This window comes from Bison bison, unplaced genomic scaffold (genome assembly GCF_000754665.1).
Source record: "Bison bison bison isolate TAMUID 2011002044 unplaced genomic scaffold, Bison_UMD1.0 scf7180017864039, whole genome shotgun sequence".
Classification (NCBI taxonomy): Eukaryota; Metazoa; Chordata; class Mammalia; order Artiodactyla; family Bovidae; genus Bison; species Bison bison.
Window position 1 is genome coordinate 567,377 of NW_011494611.1, and position 22,717 is coordinate 590,093.

Sequence of the window (22,717 nt, forward strand, 5' to 3'; positions counted from 1 at the left end):
GTGCTCTGTGAGTGAAACCATGCATGAACCTGGCACATTCAAGGTGAGTGGACATGCTCCTCTACCTCTCAGTGGGATCGATAGCAAAGGATTAGGGTTGGGGGAGCTCATTTTAAAACCGTTATAGAAAAGATTCATAATTCAAGCACACACACGTTAAATAATGGTGAATGCTGATTATGTAGCACTTACTCTGTGCCAGGCACCATTTCGAGTTCTTTATTCCACCACCATCCCTTTGAAGGAGGTAATGTCATCATCCACAGTTTAAAGACAAGAACGCCAAGGAACAGAGAGGTTAACTAACTTGCCCAAAGTTATAAAGATAGTGGGTTATAGAACCAGCATTTTGGACTCAGGTAGTCAACTCCAAAGCCTGTTCGAATCAGAACCCATTCTGCCTCTTTGTGATTATCAAAATGAGAATGCTCTTTCTACTCTTTAAGCAGAACTACGTTAAGAGGAGGAAGGTGGGCATGTGGGTTCAAGGGAGGGAGGGACAAATACTTACCTGTGGCTGATTCATGTTGATGTACGGCAGAAGTCATCACAGCATTGTAAAGTAATTATCCTCTAATTTAAAAAAAAAAAGCCATTAAGATCCTGAGTCTTCCAACTGTCCAGTGTCTAGCAGGTCTTCCTATCAGCAACCAGTTATGATCATTATAGCACACCCACTCTGGGTTCAGACTGTCCTGAGCATCATGGGTAGGCCAAGGAAAGAAGTATGATGCTCAGTTTCGTTCATAAGAAGCCTAGAATATGAGTGGGAGAGATTGAATTCTGGTCTAATTCTCACAGCCCTGTGAGATGGAATCTTGATCACATTTTACCTATGAGGAAACCAAGGCTCAAGGGTTCAGTTGTTCCCATCCAGTAGCTGATGGAGTTCAGACTCAAGCCCGGATCCTGACATGCAAGTCCATGCTGTTCACCATAGACTCCAATGGAAAAAGATCTGGAAAGGATCACACCAGCTCTTTCAGAAGCAAACATGCTCAGTCCCTGGAAGATCAAGTCCAGCCCATATCCCTTGGTGCTGATCTTGGTTTAGTTCCCTCCTTGCAGAGATGCTTAAATATATGGCTCAGATGGTAAAGAATCTGCCCACAATGTGGGAGACCCAGGTTCAATCTGTGGGTTGGGAGAATCCCCTGGAGGAGGGCATGGCAACCCACTCCAGTATTCTTGCCTGGAGAATCCCATGGACAAAGGAGGCTGGTGGGGACCCTTTCCATGGGGTCGCAAAGAGTTGGACATGACTGAAAGATTAACACTTGCAGAGAAGAGAGACTGAGCCCCAGAAAAGGGCCTTTGGGTGTCCCTGGAAATCTGACTGCCCAGACCCCGAGCTGGAGCTGGGACTCAGGGTTTGTTCCACCACCCCTGCCTTCCACATTGTGCTAGGAACGCCAGGGAGGGGAGTGATGGCGGATGATGGTGGCTTGGGAGGGAGGCGGTGGGGGTGAACTTACGGGAAGTTGTTTGCCAAAGCTGTGTGGGGGAAGGAGGATTTTACAAGACCGGGGCCTCTGGCCTGGAAACATCTGTTTCCCTTCAAATCAGCGAGGAGACTCTTGCCTCCCCAGAATGCCTAAATCACGCAGCGGCTGGGGAAGGGCAGGCGTTGGCTTGGAGACTTCAAACGCATTTTCCCGTCCTCTCGGGGACGCAGTTCTGACGTGGACCTCTGAGCCCCTGTCCCTGCTCTTACCCCCATCAGATCTGTGAGAAGCTCTCACTGCCAATTAAAGTCTCAGTTTCATTCTCTCACCCCTGCTGTGAGGGGGTCCCGGGGTCTCGGATGGGCCCAACAACAGCTTCCTCTCCACATACCCTCCCCTGGTCTCCACTAGGAGAGCTTACTCTGGGTGTAGTGGGAGGGCGTCAGAGCCTTGGGCAGCGGCTTAATAACAATGTAACAGTAATATTGATGACGATACCCACAGCTCACTCTCTTTGACTGCTAACATGCCAGGCCTCATGGTGAGCAATTCAACAACGACCCCATTTAGTGGGTTTTAATATTGATTCCTATTTTCCAGGTGAGTTAACTGAGGCAAGGCCTCACATAAATAAGAAATGGAGAGCTAGGACTTAAAACCGAATTGCCTGATTCCAAAGCCGTGCTTTGGGGCACTCTGTTATTCTGTCTCCTTTAATGGCCTTTTAATCTATTCACATTTGCTCATTTTGACAGATGGGGAAACTTGATTTCTAGACAGTGGAGTCACTACGGGTGCCTTATAGTTGACGGAGCCACTCGCTCAGTCAGTCACTCGTTTAACAGTGTCTGCTGAGCACCGTGCGGCTCAGGTGTCTGGTCACCAGGTGGAGCATCAGGCAGAGAGATGGGCAAAGCCCTGTTCTGGTTCTGAAGACACTCATACACTCATGCAGGCAAGGGAGAACTGTCTGGGCACCAGCCCAGTCATGCCCCATGGGCCACGACCTGGCACTATGCAGGGAGGGTGGGTGGAGGAGGTGAGGGCTGCCTGATGCTCCAAGGACAAGGTGGAGGAGGTTAAGTGGAGAAGGAGGCAGGGGGCCCTGATGAAGGGTGCGGTGTGTGCAAAGACAGAGAGACGAGGCCCGTTAGCAGTGGGATATGGTTCCACTGTGAAACAGGGTAGGCAGTGGAGACCAGTCAACAAGGCTGGATCTGTGGCCAGAGTTTGAGACTCAATGATAGAGTCCCAAACAGGTAGTGTCAAAGGGAGGGACATCAAGGAGTCACACTGGGGCCCGTGGTGAGGAGTTTGTGCTTTGTCCTGAAGGTGGTAAAGAAACATTGAAAAAGACTCTGCATTTGAGTAGTCAATCCCAAGGTACGTCCCCACTCACTGAAATACCGATACACTGAAACCGGATTGATCTGAGATCTCACAACCCATAGTCTCTGGGACATGAACTCAAGTTTTCAACCACATTGGCCAGTGTTCTTTCCTCTAAAACAAAGTCAGAGGAAGAGTAGCAAGGATTTGAGCCTGGGGTTCCAGGCTCCTAAATAGCCCATCCCACTTGATCCTTGGAGCCACCTCTTCTGTGATTATCCCAGAGGGGCAGCTGGGCCCCAGTCAGTCAACTGTGTGAAAAGCAAGGTGGCGTGGAGAAGGAGCACTAGAGGAGGGGTCGGGAAAGCCAGGGCCTTTATTCTGAACTGATTGGCAACAGGTCCTTGGGCGAGTCTGTATCCTCTCCAGGCCGTGGTTCCCCCACCTGTAAAATGAGGTTGTAGAGCTTGGTGATGGCTCGGGAGTTCTCCTCCTCTGTCACCCCCTTCTCCTCCTGCCCTCAATGAATTTGAGTTTGAGTAAACTCTGGGAGATAGTGAAGGACAGGGAAGGCTGGCGTGCTGCAGTTCATAGGGTCACAAAGAGTCAGACATGACCGAACAACAGCAGGCCCTCTAGTTCACATTATCAGTGGGTCTCAGCCCACCTGCACAGGTAAAGATGAAAGCCGAAGTCGCCAGCAGCTCCCTGACCCCGGAGGAACACAGGCTCTGACTGTGTCCCCTCCTGGTGTGTCTGTCTTCCCCTTTCCACTCTGCCTTGTGGGTGTGCACGTGTGTATCTGTTTCTCAGTCTCTCTCCCTTCTCATTCTCTCCTCCTTCCCCACATCAGGGGCTGTCACTTTCTTCCCCTCCAGGGCTGCCTGGTCCCCTAACAGCTTTCAGATGTGGCTCTGGAACAGTTCTACAATTACAGCTGAGACAGGCAGAGAGCGCATGGCCTTGTGACTTCTGACCCAGGCCCGTGAAGCTAACATCTTCCTCTTTCTCCGCCGCTCCACCCCCACTGGCAGGGTGGCCCGAAGACTCCTCCATCCTGAGACCTCTACTGACACGTTGGGTCACTCTACTAACACAAACAGAAACTACCTTTTAGGGAACAAAGATTAAACCAGGCCGGCCACAATCATTAACATCATTGACTCTGGATCCTGAACTTGTGAGATACAGTTAATTTCACCCTGTTTTACAGATGCAGAGACTGAGGCTCAGAGACAGGGAAGTGACTTCCCAAGAATACTCAGCTGGCAATTGGGGAAGCAAGATTCTACCCAGGTTTTATCATTTGAAAACCTAAGACTACTTCTTTCCCAGCATGCTGTTATTCATGCTGCTTGGCTAAGCAGAGAGGTAACGCCGTACCCTCTTGATGGAGGAAATATATTACAGGAACACCTTGGAAACATAAGTTGCTGACGGAAAAGCATTGTTTAAATTTTTTTCCAACTCCTCATATTTGGAGATTCATTCACATGTTTTATTAACTACAGCCTTCCATGTTCCCCTCAGATAAAATGTCTCTCTTTCTCTTCTACTCCAAGAAAGTACTCTTGCCCAAATAAGTGCCCTTTATATGACCTTTATAAAAGTCTGCAACTTACAAGCCACTTTTCCCGGCATCACTCTGTGTAATCCTTGAGACTGCCACACACTGTCTGTACAGTTATCCCCATTTTGTTGATGCAGAAACGGAAATTCAGCAATGAGATGTGGTACGTTCACGTTCATTCATTTACTCACATAGTTAAAAGCGCCTTTCATGTTCCTAGTACTGTGTTCAGTGCCAGGATGTCGCTCTACCCAAGCTGCAGGCCAGGGTCTGGTGTCTGCCTCTGCCACTTTCTAGATGCCGCGTATGTAGTAAGTGCTTACGCCATGGCATCAAATGTGGTCCTTACCGCTCTCCTTTGCCCCTTGCTTATTCTCACATCCCCGAGTTTCACTATGATCTTGCTTCCAGCCCTTCTGCAAGGCTCCTTAGTCAGAACTCACCTCGTTAAGCACTGGTACTTCACATTCATCCACATTGACCTAGGAAGTGGACAGCAGCCTCCCCACCCCAGACACATGATGCAGAGAGGTGACCTAAGCACAGAGGGGTAAGTGACTAGTCCCCTGTCACAGAGCAAGGGAATAGAATGGAAAATGAACCCATGCCTGGCCATCTCCAAGACCAGACTTCCTCCTCCGTCACTTTCTGCTTCCCTTGACTGAGACAATAACTAGATATAGTAAGGGCTAGAACAGAGCTCTGCTCACAGTGCTGAGATGTAACAGGTGGAGAGAGATGATGCCCACATATCACAGTGCTGTTGTTCTCATGACAAAGGCTGAAGCCAAAAGACCCAGAAAGCATATGGATAGTTGGGCTTCTGTCTGAAGATGGGGCCAAAATATCCCATATTTAGGTCTCTAAAGTCACATATATGAAGTTTAGACCCACACTTGTTAGCACTCCAAGTTAGCTGATGAAAGATAAAAGGTGAAATTAGATTTGACAATATAGTATGACTCATTTGAAAAGACCGTGATGTTGGGAAGGATTGAGGGCAGGAGGAGAAGGGGATGACAGAGAAGGAGATGGGTGGGTGGCATCACCAACTCACTGGACATGAGTTTGGGTAAATTCCGGGAGTTGGTGATGGACAGGGAGGCCTGGCGTGCTGCAGTTCATGGGGTTCCAAAGAGTCAGACACGACTGAGCAACTGAACTGAACTGAACTGAAGAACATCATCTTTGAATTCAGACAGGCCTCACTGCTGCTTAGTTAATATGTAAAAATAGATCAATTACTTGACCTCTTTGGAACCAACATCCTTATCGATTAAAATGCAAGCAATCCCACCCGAGTGATACATTTAAAGATTAACTGGAATATGCATGTAGAGGACAGGCACTGATGAGCACACACTAGACGGCAGCCACGCCTCACATGATGTTCAGGCACTGAACGAGGGTTCCGGCACTTGGCCCAGCAATTCTGCAAGGAGGAACTTGTTTCTTTTATTTTACATTTGAGACATAGGCTCAGAGAGGATAATCAACTAGCCCAAGGTCACACATCTAGTGAACCTCAGAGCTGAGGTTTGCATAGATGGTGATCAGGCTACAAGGCTGCGTCAGGGCTCTGGGTGACCTGTCCCCTGCTGGACCCCTCCCCTCAGTCGCCATGGCAGCAGCCTGGTAGGACGTTAGTGCTGACCTTCCTCCAGGGCTAGGAGGTGTCTCCACGGGTCTGTCATGGACCTAGTGGCAGTGACTCGTAGCAGCAAAGAATGTGGAGCATGTATGGTTCTGAGCCTTGCTGTCAGCTCCGCTCGTGGCATCTTAAACACAGACCATCACAACGGACTGACGGATCCCCACGTGCACCAAGGCTTCCTAGAAAACTCAGGACGATGTTGTTGTACTATCTGAATTACAGTGAAACTCAGAATCAATGTCAAGGAATAAATTAGACACACGTTCTCGGGATGGCATGAGTACCTCTCACTGCTCTTCAAAAGAAAAAATGGGTTATTGTTAAGAAGGAGATTTTAACGCACAAAGAAGACAAGCAGTCTTTTCTCCAGAAAGATATTGGCTTCTGCTTACTGTGCCCCTTGTACCAAGAAGTTCTGATGCATAGTGCCTTTTACGAAAACCACCTTTGGGTTATAAAGCCATGAGGTGTTAAAGCTGAGAGGGGCTGTGAGAGTTCCAAGTCCTGACCATCTGAGCCTGCCGTGTGGACCCACAGCAGCAAAGCAGAGCTGAGAGTACAGAGCATCCGGCTTTCAGAGGGAGACAAACCAGGGAACAGGTCCTGGTTCCTTCATTGTCTGACTCTGATTTTGGACAAATTGCCTAACTTTTTCATCTTCAGTTTCCTCTTCTGAAAGATGAAGATAATGTGGGTGATTATTTTCTCGGGTTTTCATAAGATTAGAAAAACACGTGGAATGGCACTGTTTCAACATAGTTGGAATTTGGCAAGTGTGCCTAGTGGAATTGTATTTTCACAGAGGTGACATCCACAGACCTTTAGCAGAAGACAGTAGCTGATAGTGGATCAACGCATGGGCTCTGGACTCAGACACACCTCGACTCAATTTCCAGTCCCAGTAATTACTATGGTTCTGGGCAAGTTGCTTTCTCTCCCTGAGCCTTGTGTATAACATAAAGAGAATAATAGTAGCTATCTTTTAGGATCATCTGGGGAAATTAATTACAGTAATACAGATGAAACTGCGTGGGTCAGTGCTTGACACATGTTAAGAACTTTGCACATAGTTAATTTGGAGAACCAAGTCATATATATTAGCTGCCTAATATGTGCAGTCAATCAGGGCTCACCATTCTGTAACTCGGCAATTGTAGTGTTTCGTCCATTGGTGGGACTAGAGCCTGCCTGCCAGTGCAGGAGGCCTAAAAGATGTGGGTTCAGTCCCTGGGTCGGGAAGATGCCCTGGAGGAGGCCGTGGCAACCCACTCTAGTATTCTTGCCTGGAGAATCCCATGGACAGAGGAGCCTGGTGGACTATAGTCCTTGGGGTCACAGAGTCAGACATGACTGAAGCGACTTAGCACACCCACAGCACAAAGGCAAGCACCTTTGGAGAAGGAGGAAAGGAAAGCAGAGCCCTGGAGTGTAGTTTCTTGTGCTTGACCCAGGGAGCCCCTGGTCCCACTCCACATTCCTGCTCCTACCCGTGAAGGCTGCCGAAGGAGGGTGGCATAGCAAAGATAGGGCACTCAGACGCTTAGCCCTTCTCACTTCTGTTCAGATTGTCACTGGCCTCCGAGGATGATCTCTTCTTGAAAGTTTATTCACTCTTTTGGCTTTATTTAATTTCAGATCTTGGAGATCTGGAGATGTGAAGCATCAGAGAGCCTTCCCAAAATAGGCCAGAGGCCTGTGTCTCCTCTGGGACTGGACTCCACTCCACCATGTTTGTGGTTTACCAGTTCTCTCCCTCTAATACCACACAGACTGCCTGCCCCACCCTCCTCATACATCATGGAGCTGCAAGTGCCAACACTGAAAGTTGGGGACGTGCCTTGTACCTGGACTAACTCCCAGACTTCCTATCATGGCCCACTCGGTCCCCGTCATCTCTCTTTGCTACAGCCACACCAGCTCTCTATTCCTTCAATAGTCTGGATCATTCTCTCCTCAAGAACTGTGCACTTACTGGTCTTTCTGCCTGGAATACTCTTTCTCCCACACCAGCTCTCTATTCCTTCAATAGTCTGGATCATTCTCTCCTCAAGAACTGTGCACTTACTGGTCTTTCTGCCTGGAATACTCTTTCTCCCACACCAGCTCTCTATTCCTTCAATAGTCTGGATCATTCTCTCCTCAAGAACTGTGCACTTACTGGTCTTTCTGCCTGGAATACTCTTTCTCCCACACCAGCTCTCTATTCCTTCAATAGTCTGGATCATTCTCTCCTCAAGAACTGTGCACTTACTGGTCTTTCTGCCTGGAATACTCTTTCTCCCACACCAGCTCTCTATTCCTTCAATAGTCTGGATCATTCTCTCCTCAAGAACTGTGCACTTACTGGTCTTTCTGCCTGGAATACTCTTTCTCCCAGGTCTTCCTCCCATAAGCTAGTTCCTTCTCATTTTCAGGTCCCAATTCAAACCTCTCAACAAGAAGGCCTTTCAGGACACACCTGTCTAAAGCACCCACACCTGCCTTCACTTCAGGCTTTACTGCATGATCCTGTTATATTCTTTCTCATATGCACCATTGTCTAAGTTTTCCCTTATGTTTTGTTTAGCTTTATGCAAGCAAGGACCTTGACTCTCTTGCTCATCTTTGTAATCTTAGCTCCTAAAGTAATTCTGACACATAGTTAATGCTCAGCTGCTGCTGCTGCTGCTGCTAAGTCGCTTCAGTCGTGTCCGACTCTGTGCGACCCCAGAGACGGCAGCCCATCAGGCTCCCCTGTCCCTGGGATTCTCCAGGCAAGAACGCTGGAGTGGGTTGCCATTTCCTTCTCCAATGCATGAAAGTGAAAAGTGAAAGTGAAAGTGATGTCGTGTCCGACTCTTAGCGACCCCATGGACTGCAGCCCACCAGGCTCCTCCATCCATGGGATTTTCCAGGCAAGAGTACTGGAGTAGGGTGCCATTTTCTTCTCTAGTAAATGAAGAGATTAGGTGCAAAATGCCCAGCAGTCAGTTGGTTTCTCATACACACTTAGTGACTATCTTTTTTTTCTTTCCAGATCATTTCTCCTGCAGTCTAATCATCCCCGAGTTCTTTCAACCATCACTCCTGTGCTATGCTTTTTGTGTTCCTCCTTGCAGCTTCCAGGGCCTTTTGCTCTGAAGTCACAGCCTCGTGCTCTCTTTTCTTGTTGTACCACAGGTTCACTCTCTACGCGGTGGATACACGAGGGAGGCACTCCGAGCTCAGCACAGTGACCCTGAGGACCGCCTGTCCACTGGTGGATGACAACAGGGCAGAAGGTAGGTGACCCCCCACCCCGCCCCATTTTCTTCACTTCCAGGGTCCTTCCCATATTTTCAGTCTCTAAATTCTGCACCCACCAGTCACCATCCACCACTCCTTTTCTGCCTCCACACACACACACATACTGGCACAGGGAGAAGAAAGCCAAAGGACTGGAGGAAGAACGTGGAGCTAAATGAATCAAAGCCATGAAGGAAATTGAGACTGGCCGACAATATCTTTGCCAGTGTACAGACTTGCTCCTCTTTTATAGAATATGTGTTCTGGCTTTGAGGAAAGGAATGGTGGAGAGTCAGAACCGTATGACTGTGTTCTGCCCCTTGGCCTAGGCTTTTAGAAACCAATCCCTTTCTTCCACTTCAGTGTGCCCTGGAGCTGGCAAGTAGGTGGCACGTGGAGGACCACTAGACTTTGCTGCACCTGTGGCAGACATCATTAGCTGATCATGGCCGATATCATTAGCTGATCATGGCAGACATCATTAGCTGATCACAGCACACCTTCCCATCTAGCCCAGGGGTGGCCTCAGAATTCTCAGCAAAGAGCTGCAGTCAGTAACTATCCGTCAGAATCAGCATGCGTGTTCCTGGTCTATGAAGTTGTAAACATTAGACAAAACCCCTGAAAAAAAAAGAACCAATAAATCAGATCCACCATATACTTAGTTCTTAGACCACATGTAGATACAATTTCTACAAAGATGTGATGGTAGCTCATGAATCCTGATGGTGCTTCAGTTCAAGGTGAGCAAGTATTTTCTAAGAGCCCTGGTAAAAGCAGTGTAGAACAGACGTGCTCTCCGTCTTTCAGGAGTTTTCATTCTAGGGGGGCAGAGAGAGACATTTCTTCAGATGGCTCAGTCATAAGCTTGATGATCAGGCTGTGTATCAGATAAGAAAAGACACTGAGATATTGAGTCTTATTAAAAGAGAGGGGATTTGAGATGGATTCCTGGTAATTTTTTTATATTATTATTTTAAAAAGACACATGAACATGTTTTTTTTTTTTTTTTTAAGAACAATAAAAATCAGAGTAGAAAGCCCTAAAAAGTAAATGATCCTCCCATCCTGAACCCAAGTCCCTCAAGTTCTCCTGAAGGCAGTTGTTGTTAAGCAGTGACATGGGGGTGTACATAAATTTTGTTCAAAGTCTTAAAAGATGAAAGAATGTGGCTTCTGTTCAAGAGAGCAGCCCATAATGAATTTTAGTTACATCAGTTAGCAGGAATAATGGAAAGAGTAGCAATTGCCATGAATGGCAAGCAAAAGAGTCTAGATTTTTCTTTGAAAGATTTTCGAATGGAGAGTTGTTAGACCTGATCACAGAAATATGTTGGAAACATTGCAGAGAGGAGGTAGAAGTAGACCACTGAGATGAGCTCAAGACACTTACCGGAAGCCTCTGCACTTGTTTGGAATTTTTTGCTAAGTCCTAGGCACAGACCTCATGTTAACGAGCGCAATCCTAAGCGCTAACTTTGTGCCGACCCCGTGTCAAGTGCTTTATATCCACCTTTTAATTTAGTCCTCCCAATGCCCCTCCTGTGTGTGGATTATTATCTCCAACTGATAGATAAGAAAATGGAATACAACTGGTCAATGATATATTCAGGATGGAATTAAGGTTTATTTGCCCCAAAGACCACACAGCTGAACTCCTGCTTGAATACGCCTTCCTAGTTGTGAGGTATGCCTCCATCCTCCCCTTTTCCTCCCGTCCCGTGATCTGTGCCTGCACTTCCTCCTCTCCCCCAGAGATAGCTGACAAGATCTACAACCTGTACAATGGGTACACGAGCGGCAAGGAGCAGCAGGCCGCCTACAACACGCTGATGGAAGTCTCTGCCTCCATGCTGTTCCGCGTCCAGCACCACTACAACTCACACTATGAGAAGTTCGGCGATTTTGTCTGGAGGAGCGAGGACGAGCTGGGGCCCAGGTAGGTGGGTGCGTGAGTGTGAGCGGAGCAGTAGATGCTCCCTGTTCCCATTTGACTTTATTGGAGCCTTTTCTCCATAGGCTGATAATGGGCTTTAGGAAATAAAGAAGGGAGGCAGTCACTCAAGTCATGTCAGGACTCAAGGTGGGAAGCGGGTAAGGAGAATGAAAGAATCTGGGAATTTTAGCTTCTTGGACTTCTGGAATGTTAGATAAGAGAGAGACTTCAGCGCTCTTTCAGTCAGTCCCCTTACCTTCCACTTTCAGTTTTAGAAATGGGAAACGTAGCCTCCTTGAGGACATATGTCCTAACCAACGTCATAGAAGAGCAGTGGCAGGGTCATGGACCCTAATCTAGGGCTTTTCCTTCTCTTTCATAAGAAATCCGAGTTGTCTTTTTTTTTTTTTTCTGGAATAAAGTCCGCTAGTGACCATGACTAAATGCATTCACAAATTCAACATGTATTAAGGCGCGATTTTTTTTTTTTTTTTTTTTTGTCACCGGCAGTGACTATGCCAGCCACAGTGACAGGTGCTATAGAGGAGTCACCCATAACTGACACACAGTCAGTATCCTCTGAAGCTTCCCGAAGTAGCTCTGCAGTGGGGGCTGTGTTTCACATCCTGCACCCAGCAGTGATATCCACTCATTCATTCCACACAGATCAACAGCCCCCTTCTTAGGTTGGTTGTTGGTTATGCACTGTTAAAAAGGCAGAAGCAGTCCCTACCTACGTGTAGCTCACTGTTCCACATAATTAAGCAGTTGCAAAGAATAGGAAAAACCAATATAGTATAGTAATGCATATATGTGAGAGTTGGACTGTGAAGAAGGCTGAGCGCCAAAGAATTGATGCTTTTGAACTGTGGTGTTGGAGAAGACTCTTGAGAGTCCCTTGGACTACAAGGAGATCCAACAAGTCCATCCTAAAGGAGTTCTTTGGAAGGAATGATGCTAAAGCTGAAACTCCAGTACTTTGCCCACCTCATGCGAAGAGCTGACTCATTGGAAAAGACTCTGATGCTGGGAGGGATTGGGGGCAGGAGGAGAAGGGAACGACAGGATGAGGTGGCTGGATGGCATCACTGACTCGATGGACGTGAGTCTGGTTGAACTCTGGGAGTTGGTGATGGACAGGGAGGCCTGGCGTGCTGCGATTCATGGGGTCGCAAAGAGCCGGACGCGACTAAGCGTCCATGCATATATATGGAATCTAGACAAATAGTACTGATGAGCCTTTTGGCAGGGAAGGAATGGAGATGCAGACATAGAGAAAAGACCTGTGTACACAGCCGGGGAAGGAGAGGATGAGACAAACTGAAGAAGGAGCACTGACATATATATGCTATCATGCATAAAATAGACAGCTGCTGTATAACACAGGGAGTACAGCCTCGTGCTCTGTGACCACCTACAGTGGTGGAATGGGAAGCAGGGGAAGAGACTCAAGAAGGAGAGGAGATATATATAATTATGACTAATTTGTGTTGTTGTATGGCGGAAACCAATACAACATTGTAAAGCAATTTTCTTCCAATTAAAAAAATAGAATAGGAGTAATAAGGGTCGAAAGGACAGAGAGGAGCCCTTTGGGGACGCGAGGCCCAGGCACCCAGCCTGGGTAACCCAGTGAAGCCCTCCCAAGAACTGAGACTGTGAGGCCTACGGGGTGAGTTGGGGTCAGGCACGTGGAAGAAGAAGACCAGAGGTCTGGGGCCACAGGAGTAGCCTGTGAGATGTAGAGGTACAATACTATGTAGAGCAGGGCTTAAAACCTCGTAAATTCTGAAATTATCATTTGCCTCCACCTTTATGATTATTGTGGGCTTCCCTAGTGGCTCAGATGGTAAAGAATCTGCCTGCCATGCAGGAGACCTGGGTTTGATACCTGGGTTGGGGAAGATCCTCTGGAGAAGGAATGGCAGCCCACTCCAGTATTCTTTCCTGGAGAATCCCATGGACAGAGAAGCCTGGCGGGCTGCAGTCCAAAGGGTCGCAAAGAGTCAGACGTGACTGAGCGACGAACACTTTCACTTTATGATTTTTACCGTATTCCCATACTGTCTGCACTTTATTTTCTGTTTTGTCCTTAGGCCCGCTTATTGCAAGTATAGTTGAAAAGAAAGCACCGTATCATTGTGTAAAGGGAAGACGAGCCCCGTCTACCCTTAATAAAAATTAAACTTAAGCATTCAGTACAATGGAAGAAAAACAAAATACCAGAAAACAATGCAGTTTAAGCCTTGCAGAGCCTGAGGGTTTCCTTTTAAAAGGGAAGATTAGTGAGTGTTAGAGAAGCACTTTAAAACACAGTCCCGAATTAAACCTTTCCCTCTGAAAGTAATCTGGAGGAGGGCAAGGGATTGAAAAAGGGAATCTAAATGCTTTTCCCCGTTGTGATTCATTGTTGTTTAATACTGGACGTGTGATCTTCCTGAGTACCACCTAAAATCCTTTCTCCTGCCCCAGGGGAACCCCTTCCACACTTTGGTAAACACTGCTTGTGGAGGAACTGAAAGAATTTCTGTGCAGTCGGAGCAAAATGTGTGACAGCAGGAGTGGGAAGAGATAAGACAGGAGAGGTCAGCAGAGGCCAGTTCCGAATGCCCTTTAAGCAGGGTTAAAGAGTTTGGATTATCTCTCTAGGGTAATGGGAAGCTTTTCAAGTGTTTTTCACAGGGGGAGATGTTATCAGATCTTCAAGGGAAAAAGATCCCTCTGACAGCCACTGGCAGCCCGGACTAGAGCAGTCCTGACCAGAGGGAGGCAGGGAGGCCCCAGAGGCTGTTGTGATACTAAATCCAGGAGACAGAGTGCAGTGCTCCAGGCCAGGATCATGTCAGTGGTACTGGAGAGAATTGCATGACTTCCTGAAGTACTTAGTGGGCAGCGTGTTATGCTTGAAATAGCTTTAAAATTACCCTGTAAAACAGACAAAATAGGGTATCCTCCCCAGTTTATGAATGGAAAGGAATTGGAGGCCCCCACGGGGTTAAATGAGTGGCACGGAGGCACACAGAGTTTGCTGTGGGGTCTGCTTCTGCCCTGAGCTTTCACCCCGAGCCCTTGCAACACGTGCAGTAACCTTCGAAGAATTCAAGGCTCCGTCGAGGGATAAAAGGGGTCTTTCCCCGGGGCAGACCTTATCTGTTCTGTTGGATCCTGGGTTTGTAACTGTCTCCCTCTCTGTTAGATAAAGGCTAAAAGAGAGCAGACAGACAGACAGGAGCACAGAGCCTCAGATGAAAGCTGCGGCATGAGTCACCTCGGCTAGCATCTTGCCCAGGCACGGAGGAAGGCGTTCTCCCTTTATTGGGCTTTCCCACAGGCTTCAGGGAATTTGGGTGGAAGCTAAACCAGAGCTTCACTCTCGACTTTGTCTTTATCATCTTCTGGGATCCTTTAAGACCCTCCAGGACATCAATCTTCTGGAAAGCCTTTCTGGTCACTCAAAGAGGCAGAACAACCCACTCAGTAATGGACAGTGATAACCTGCTCACCTCCAGCCAGCTGGTCACCAGCCACTGTCTGCCAAACCCCGCCTGTGCCACCCAGCTTCCTCCTTCTTAGGTCTTTCTAGTCTCTGGAGGGAATGTGAGGTTTCCCTGATGCCCCACGCTTGCACGAGCGGGAATCAAGACAGCTGCATCCTGATCCATCCTGGCACTGCTGATAAACTCACCAGGCAGCCTTGGTCTCTCTGGGCCTGAGTCTCTTCATCTATAAAGATGAAGAGACTTTCTCTCTTTTCTTTTTTTTTTTTTAAGCAGTGAAAAACCTGTTTTCTAAATAAAGCTTACAAAGAGCCCCACCTCTTAGCTAGAATGCCAACTCCTCAGGGAAACTTCTAAAATTTCTACTCTATCACACCCTCAGGTTTTAATTTTATGTGTTGTAGCTACTAGTTTAGTATCTTATATTGCTTATCTATTTCATGGTGGTGGTGGTTTAGTCACTTAGTTATGTCTGACTCTTGTGACCCTGTGGACTATGGCCTGCCAGGTTCCTCTATCCATGGGGTTTCCCAGGCAAGAATACTGAAGTGGGTTGCCATTTCCTTCTCCACGGGGTCTTCCCAACCTGGGGATAGAACCCATGTCTTCTGTGTCCCTGCACTGGCAGGTAGATTCTTTACCTACTGAGCCACCAAGGAAGTCCACTTATGGGCTTACTTATGTGTTATCTCTAAGATATTATCCCCACCACAATGTCAATTTATAGTTTATACTTAATGTCCTATCCACTCAGGTGATAAACCATGACTTATTGAATAATCGGATAATGGGATGAGTGGATGTGTAAGCCGGATGACTACAGAGCTGTTCTGGTAGGAGTTAGAGGCCATGACCTGGAGCCCCCTTGCTGGGTCTCCTCTTCAGCTTCCCCGCTCCAATCCCAAGGATCCATGAGGTCTACCTGAGCTATCAAGGACCACAATTGGAAACAACTGAACTCCATAAAATCTAAATTTTTCTGGCTTAGAAATAACATTATCAAGAAATGCATTGCCCTTGCCAATATTGGGAGACTTGAAGAGACCCTCACTTATTAATTTATAGAGTCATTGATTCTTTTATTGCACTTGCTATGTGCCAGACCTTGGGCCAGAAGAAGACAGCTCCTATCTTTGACAGGCTTTGCATCTAGTGAGAAAAAGACTGAAATACGTCACAAGAAGCATGTGATAAAGGGGGTGGGCAGCGCATTTTAGAGCAATGTCTGTCAGACTTTCGTGTGCAGGAGAATTACTTGGAGGTCTGGTTACAATTTAGATCAACTCCGTGTCCTGGAATGGGCTTGAGCATCTGCATTTCTGACAAGTTCTTAGGTGATACGTGGCAACCCACTCCAGTGTTCTTGCCTGGAGAATCCCAGGGACGGAGGAGCGTGGTGGGCTGCCGTCTGTGGGGTCGCTAGGAGTCGGACACGACTGAGCGACTTCACTTTCACTTTTCACTTTCATGCATTGGAGAAGGAAATGGCAACCCACTCCAGTGTTCTTGCCTGGAGAATCCCAGGGACGGAGGAGCCTGGTGGGCTGCCGTCTGTGGGGTCGCACAGAGTCGGACACGCCTGAAGCGGCTTAGCAGCAGCAGTGTTACTGGTCTAAAAGCCCTGCTTTGAGTGACAAGGGTCTAGGTGCAGCTGTTGGTGCAGCTAATCCTGGAGCTCGAGGAAGAGTTCCTGGAGAGGACAGTGAGTGTCTGCTCACAAGTCCAGAATAAGCAGGAATCCTAAAGGTGGGAGGGGAGGCGTGCTCTCGTTAGAAGGAACAACCAGTGCAAGGGGGTGTGTGTGTGTGCACGTGTGTGTGTGTGTACTCAGTTGTATCCGACTCTTTGTGACCCTATGGACTGTATTTCACCAGACTTCTCTGTCCAGGGAATTCTCTAGGCAATAATACTGGAGTGGGTTTCCTTCTCCTCCTCCAGGGGATCTTCCTGACCCAGGGATCGAGCCCTCATCTCCTGCGTCTCCTGCATTGCAGGCAGATTCTTTACCATGGAGGCATCAGGGAAGCCCCAAGAGTGAGAGAGGGCAGGGTAAGAGAATATACTTCAGTCAGGAAGGACAAATCTCAGGGGAGTGGAGAGTTCAGGGTGAGGAGGAGAAGGGAAGGCCGAAGACGGCAGCTGAAGTCATATCATAATGGCTCTTTATGAGCCCTATTCATGAGTCATTTTTCTTCCAAAAGCTGGGTCAGTGTTTTAAAGAGAGGATCCTTGTGGGTAGATGTACCAGCCTCTCAAATGTTAGCAAGTCTGCAGAACATCCAGGTGTGAAGGAGAAAGGGCAAGACCCTGCCTTGGGTTTCTGTTCTAGCTTCATCACCAGCTTGCTGTGTAACCTTGGACAAGTTGCCTCTCCCCTCTGGGCCTCATTTACAACACAAAAGGGCTGGACTCCAAGGTCCCTTCCAGCTGCAGAGAGGGAACCAGGCAGCCTGAAGGTCATAGAAACCAGAGAAGAGACACACCAAAAGTGTCCTTTCACCTCTAGCCCAGCATGGCATGTTCTTCAGGAACCCAGGATGGCTAGGACAGTAAGAGTTTTTCCAGGAGCACCCTAGTATCATGAGATGAACTCTGTTAGGATTTTGTTGGCCTCTAACCACCAAGCCCCCAAATGTTCTCTGCTTCTCCTTGGATCTTTGGTTGGGTACCCCTATAAAATTTGGTGACAAAAGGGTGACTCTTACTGCTGCCTAAATCCATCAGGTCAATGTCCTCTGGAGCTTGGTTCCCATGGCAACCACAGGTTCCTGCAAACAACGCTCAGAGAAGACCTGCTGACACCCAGCTGTCCCAGCCATACGGTTCCTATTGGGAGACCTGAAAAACTTTGCTTATAGGTGGTCAGGGGTCAGAATTTGCTCCAATCAAATACCCTTGACCACTCCTGAGCTTCTCAGTCCTCTCAGGTATGTCTGATGGAGAGAGAGAAGAGAGTCAGCACTTGAAGAGATTCTGTTTCAGTGAAATTGATCTGTCTAGAGTAAATGTATGTCTACATATTTCTGTTTTTCTTTATATCATATAATGCTTTATTTACATTTTACAAATCACTTTTACATTAATTAATTTGAAAATATTTGCTACATTTTTCAAAATATCTTTATTTTCTTTTTTTTTAAACTCAGTTATATACGTATACATATTTTTTTAACTAGCAGATAATTGCTTTACAACGTTGTATTGATTTCTGCCATACAGAAATTTCTGCCACGTGACTCAATCATGAGTATACATATGTCCCCACCTTCTTGAACCCCTCCTACCCCACCCTTCTGGGTTGTCACAGAGCCCTAGGTTGAGTTCCCTGTTACACAGCAACTTCTCACCAGTTATTTTGCATATGGTAATCACTGCCGATGGTGACTGCAGCCATGAAACTAAAAGACACTTACTCCTTGGAAGAAAAGTTATGACCAACCTAGATAGCATATTGAAAACCAGAGACATTACTTTGCCAACAAAGGTCCGTCTAGTCAAGGCTATGGTTTTTCCTGTGGTCATGTATGGATGTGAGAGTTGGACTGTGAAGAAGGCTGAGCACGAAGAATTGATGCTTTTGAACTGTGGTGTTGGAGAAGACTCTTGAGAGTCCCTTGGACTTCAAGGAGATCCAACCAGTCCATTCTGAAGGAGATCAGCCCTGGGATTGCTTTGGAAAGAATGATGCTAAAGCTGAAACTCCAGTACTTTGGCCACCTCATGTGAAGAGTTGACTCATTGGAAAAGACTCTGATGCTGGGAGGGATTGGGGGCAGGAGGAGAAGGGGACAACAGAGGATGAGATGGCTGGATGGCATCACCGACTCGATGGCCGTGAGTCTGAGTGAACTCCGGGAGTTGATGATGGACGGGAGGCCTGGTGTGCTGTGATTCATGGGGTCGCAAAGATTCGGACACGACTGAGCGACTGAACTGAACTGAATGTATGTTCTTTACTGCTGCTCTGAATTTGTCCCACCCTCTGCTTCCTCTGCTGTGTCCACAAGTCTCTTCTCTGTGTCTGTGTCTCTATTCCTGCCCTGCAAATACTTTCATCAGTATCATTTTTCCAGACTCCATCTTTATGTGTTAATATATGATATTTGTTTTTCTCTTTCTGATGGACTTCACTCTGCATACTAGGCTCTGGGTTTGTCCACCTCACTAGAATTGACACAAGTTCATTCCTTTTTATGGCTGAGTAACATTCCATTGTATCTATGTACCACAGCTTCTTTATCCACTCATCTGTCAATGGACATCTAAATTGCCTCCCATGGCCTGGCTGGGGTAACGAGTGCTGCAATGAACGGTGGAGTACACAGGTGTCTTTTTGAATTATGGTTTCCTCAGGGTATATGCCCAGTAGTGGGATTGCCGGGTCATATGGTAGTTTTATTCCCAGTTTTTAAAGAAATCTCCATACTGCTCTCCAGAGTGGCTATATCAGTTTACATTCCCACCAACTATGCCAAAGGTTTCCCTTTTCTCCACATCTTCTTCCACGTTTATTGTTTGTAGATTTTTTGAGGATGGCCATTCTGATTGTAGGTTTGATTTGCATTTTTCTAATCATGAATGATGCTGAGCTCTTCTCATGTGTTAATTGGCCATCTGTATGTCTTCTGCAAAGAACTGCCTGCTTAGGTCTTCTACCCGTTTTTCGAGTGGGTGGTTTGTTTTTCTGACGTTGAGCTGCACGAGCTGCTTGTGTATTTCGGAGATTAGTCTGTTGTCACTTGCTTCATTTGCTACTATTTTCTTCCATTCTGAGGGTTGTCTTTTCATCTCATTTATGGTAGAGATGCTGTATTTCTGTTATCAGCCCCTGTTGTTTCCATGGCGGACATGGCTAATAGATAACAGAAATCATTCCAGGCTTGATTCACTCTAGGCTGTTTCTAAACATAACCAGACAAGAAGGATTTCCCACCTGAAAAGGATTAGAGCCTGTTATGAATTGTCACTGCTTTGTTCTTTGTGAAAATACCCAAGCCTGGGATGTCAGTACACATTTTTCCGTCCAAGATGATGTGAGCTCTCTCCTTGGATATCTTGGATTCACTGTCTTGGAATTTCTAGGATGTTGGAAACAAGAGCAACCTTAGGCTCCTAGAACCATACTCCTATCGTTGCAGACGCATTTTCATTTTTTTTTCCTGCATATTTTGACATTTCAGAAATCAAGATCGACTGTGCACAATCGATGTGCACATTATGTTGCATTCTTTCTTCATTTCTTGAAAGGCTGTTATTAAATCAATAGCATGTCTTAAAATTGACAGTGTCTTAGACGGGCAAGACACGCTATGAGTCTGAACAAATGTCCCACAGAACATCCCCCACTAATAATATAGCAATGTATATAATTATCTTCTTCAGTTGCTAAATTGTGTCTGATTCCTTGTGACCCCATGGACTGCCCCACACCAGTCTTTCTGGACCTTCACCATCTCCCAGAGTTTGCTCAAACTCATGTCCATTGAATCAGTAATGCCGTCCAACCATCTCATCCTCTGTCGTCCTCTTCTCCTCCTGCCCTCAATCTTTCCCAGCATCAGGGTCTTTTCTAATGTGTTGGCTCTTCGCATCAGGTGACCAAAGTATTGGAGCTTCAGCTTCAGCATCAGTCCTTTCAATGAATATTCAGGGTTGATTTTCTTTAAGATTGACTGGTTTGGTCTCCTTTCTGTGCAAGGGACTCACAAGCGTCTTCTCCAGCACCACAGTTCGAAGGCAACAATTCTTCAGCGATCAGTCTTCTTTATGGTCCAACTCTCACATCCATATGGAAAAACCATAGCTTTGACTATATGGACCTTTGCTGGCAAAGTGATGTCTCTGCTTTTTAATATGCTTTGTCATAGCTTTTCTTCCAAAGAGCAAGTGTCTGAATTTCATGGCTACAGTCACTGTGTGCAGTGATTTTGGAGCCCAAAAAAAGAAAATATGCCACTGTTTCCATTTTTTCCCCATCTATTTCCCATTAAGTAATGGGACCAGAGGCCATGATCTTAGTTTTATGAGTGCTGGATTTTAAGCCAGCTTTTTCACTCTCTTCTTTCACCTTCATCAAGAGGCTCTTTACTTCCTCTTCTCTTTCTGCCATTAGGGTGGTATCATCTGCATATCTGAGGTTGTTGAAATTTCCATCTGTTCCAAACTGAAATACTTTGGGGTTTGTTGAGATTTAGTCATTCTTACCATCAGTTTAGAAATGAGTTCTTGGAAGACCTCATGGTTTCTTATGAGAGAACAAGAAGGACACAAAGCCAAATGTAAATATTTTTGCTAGTCACCTTACAAATCGTATTTCAAACCTGGTGTTGAGGAAATATATTTACACGGCAGTACCCGAGCTTCTGATTTTCTGTTTAATGGGGGTGGTCTGAGGCTAAACTGGATGTGGATATTCTGAAAGTAACTCCAGTGAACCACTGGGAAGCCATAAAACCGTGGCTTCATTGCACACATTCATCATACCAGCTTAAAAATGTGTGTATGTATGCATGTTTTCAAAATGGAAATGCCTTTTATTGTACTTTGTCCTAAAAGTAATTCTTGTTCATTCTGTAATGTGTAAATGAGACAGGTGTATATATATATAAAATTGCAAACTAAAATGTTGTTCCCTGGACTCCTAGTCTCTACCCAGAGATAAAGTTGGTAACAATGTGCACATATTTCTCCAGAGATCGATATGGATGTGACACGGATCTGCTCATGAGTAAGGAAACTGGTTCAGACTTAAGGATATGTTGACATCTGTAGACCGCATAGTTCCACTTCTGTCCACTCTGCTATGTTGATCAAATACATTCGTTTTGCTCTGTTTTCTGCCTATTTACACTTAATAGCACAAGTCTTTTCCTACAGATGCATATGCACATATGTTGGCTTTTTAAAGGTTCCTTCATTATATGAATTTATCGCACATTAATTTATCCCTCTGTTAAATAAAGACCAACTAGATTTCTTACTTTTTTATTGTAAACAAATATGTATAAACACTTGGCCCAGTTGCCCAGTGACTTCCTTAGGCCCATGTGATCCTCCTGTGTCACTGAAGATCATGTTACCTCGGTTTCTGGCACCTGGCGGGCCCTCGGTCGCCTGTCGCCATTGTCATCCCTGATCCTCAGGGTTCTCCCGTCTTATTTTCATTTACTAGAACATCATAACTATTTTCCTAAATGCCCGCCGCCCTTCAGGGACACACCTGATTCCTACTTGCGGCACTTCTGCAGGAGACTTGCTTTCGAGACAACCTTCCGCATCATGATCTGCAGTTTGCATGTGTCACTCTTACAGAAGCGAGTGGGCTTCTCCAGCTGTGGCCTGACAGGCCAGCTCAAATGGAAGACCTTATTTCCCTGCATCTGCCCTCTCTGCTTCCAGAGGTGGTGTTCCAGTTTGTTTGCAGCCGTGCCGTGCCACTGACTCTCATCAAGCTTGAGGTCAGCTAACACAGAGACTTAAGCTTAGCTCAAGGAGACAGAGATTAGGGAGAGAGGCCAACGGAAATGTTCCCTTGCTGTCTCTCCTCTTTTGCCCCATCCCATGGCTCCCTTAGAATTAGATTCTGTCCAATAACTGTGTCAACAGCGAAGTGGGTAATGGTGCTGGGAAGAGTAGTCACTTAAGGTCCTGCAGTTCCCGGAGAAGCGGCGTCCAAGCCCAGCCGCTGATTCCTTCACAAGCCATCCCTGTCTCAGTCTCGCTGCTGGTACAGTGATAGATTAATGTGCGCTGTCCCTCCTTCCCCTCTGGCTTCCCATCCTGCTGGGCCCGCATCCTGTATCCAAGGAGGAGGATTTCATTTCCAGTATTTGAGAAAAGTGGTCACTCTGACCTGTGCTTTCCCCCTCCAGGCAAAGCGTGGGGGCATGCCTAGCCTTTGATTTATGCATCTCCATTGCCTGCAATGTATTACCCAGCAATCTCACCTTCGGTCTCTCACCCGGCACCCCGCTCCAGCCTCTGAACACCTCCAACCCTTCTCTTCATGGCTTCACCTTCTGA

General features: G+C 46.7%; 1 protein-coding gene across 1 annotated transcript in view; it reads left to right on the forward strand.

Moving 5' to 3' along the window:
• Window positions 1-22,717, forward strand: part of LOC104985123 (astrotactin-2) — a 553,919-nt gene that overhangs the window by 524,988 nt on the left and 6,214 nt on the right. The window contains exons 13-14 of the mRNA XM_010835130.1: window positions 9,158-9,258; window positions 11,018-11,201. Of these exons, the coding sequence (XP_010833432.1) occupies window positions 9,158-9,258; window positions 11,018-11,201 (285 nt within the window). The remainder of the gene's footprint in view (window positions 1-9,157; window positions 9,259-11,017; window positions 11,202-22,717) is intronic.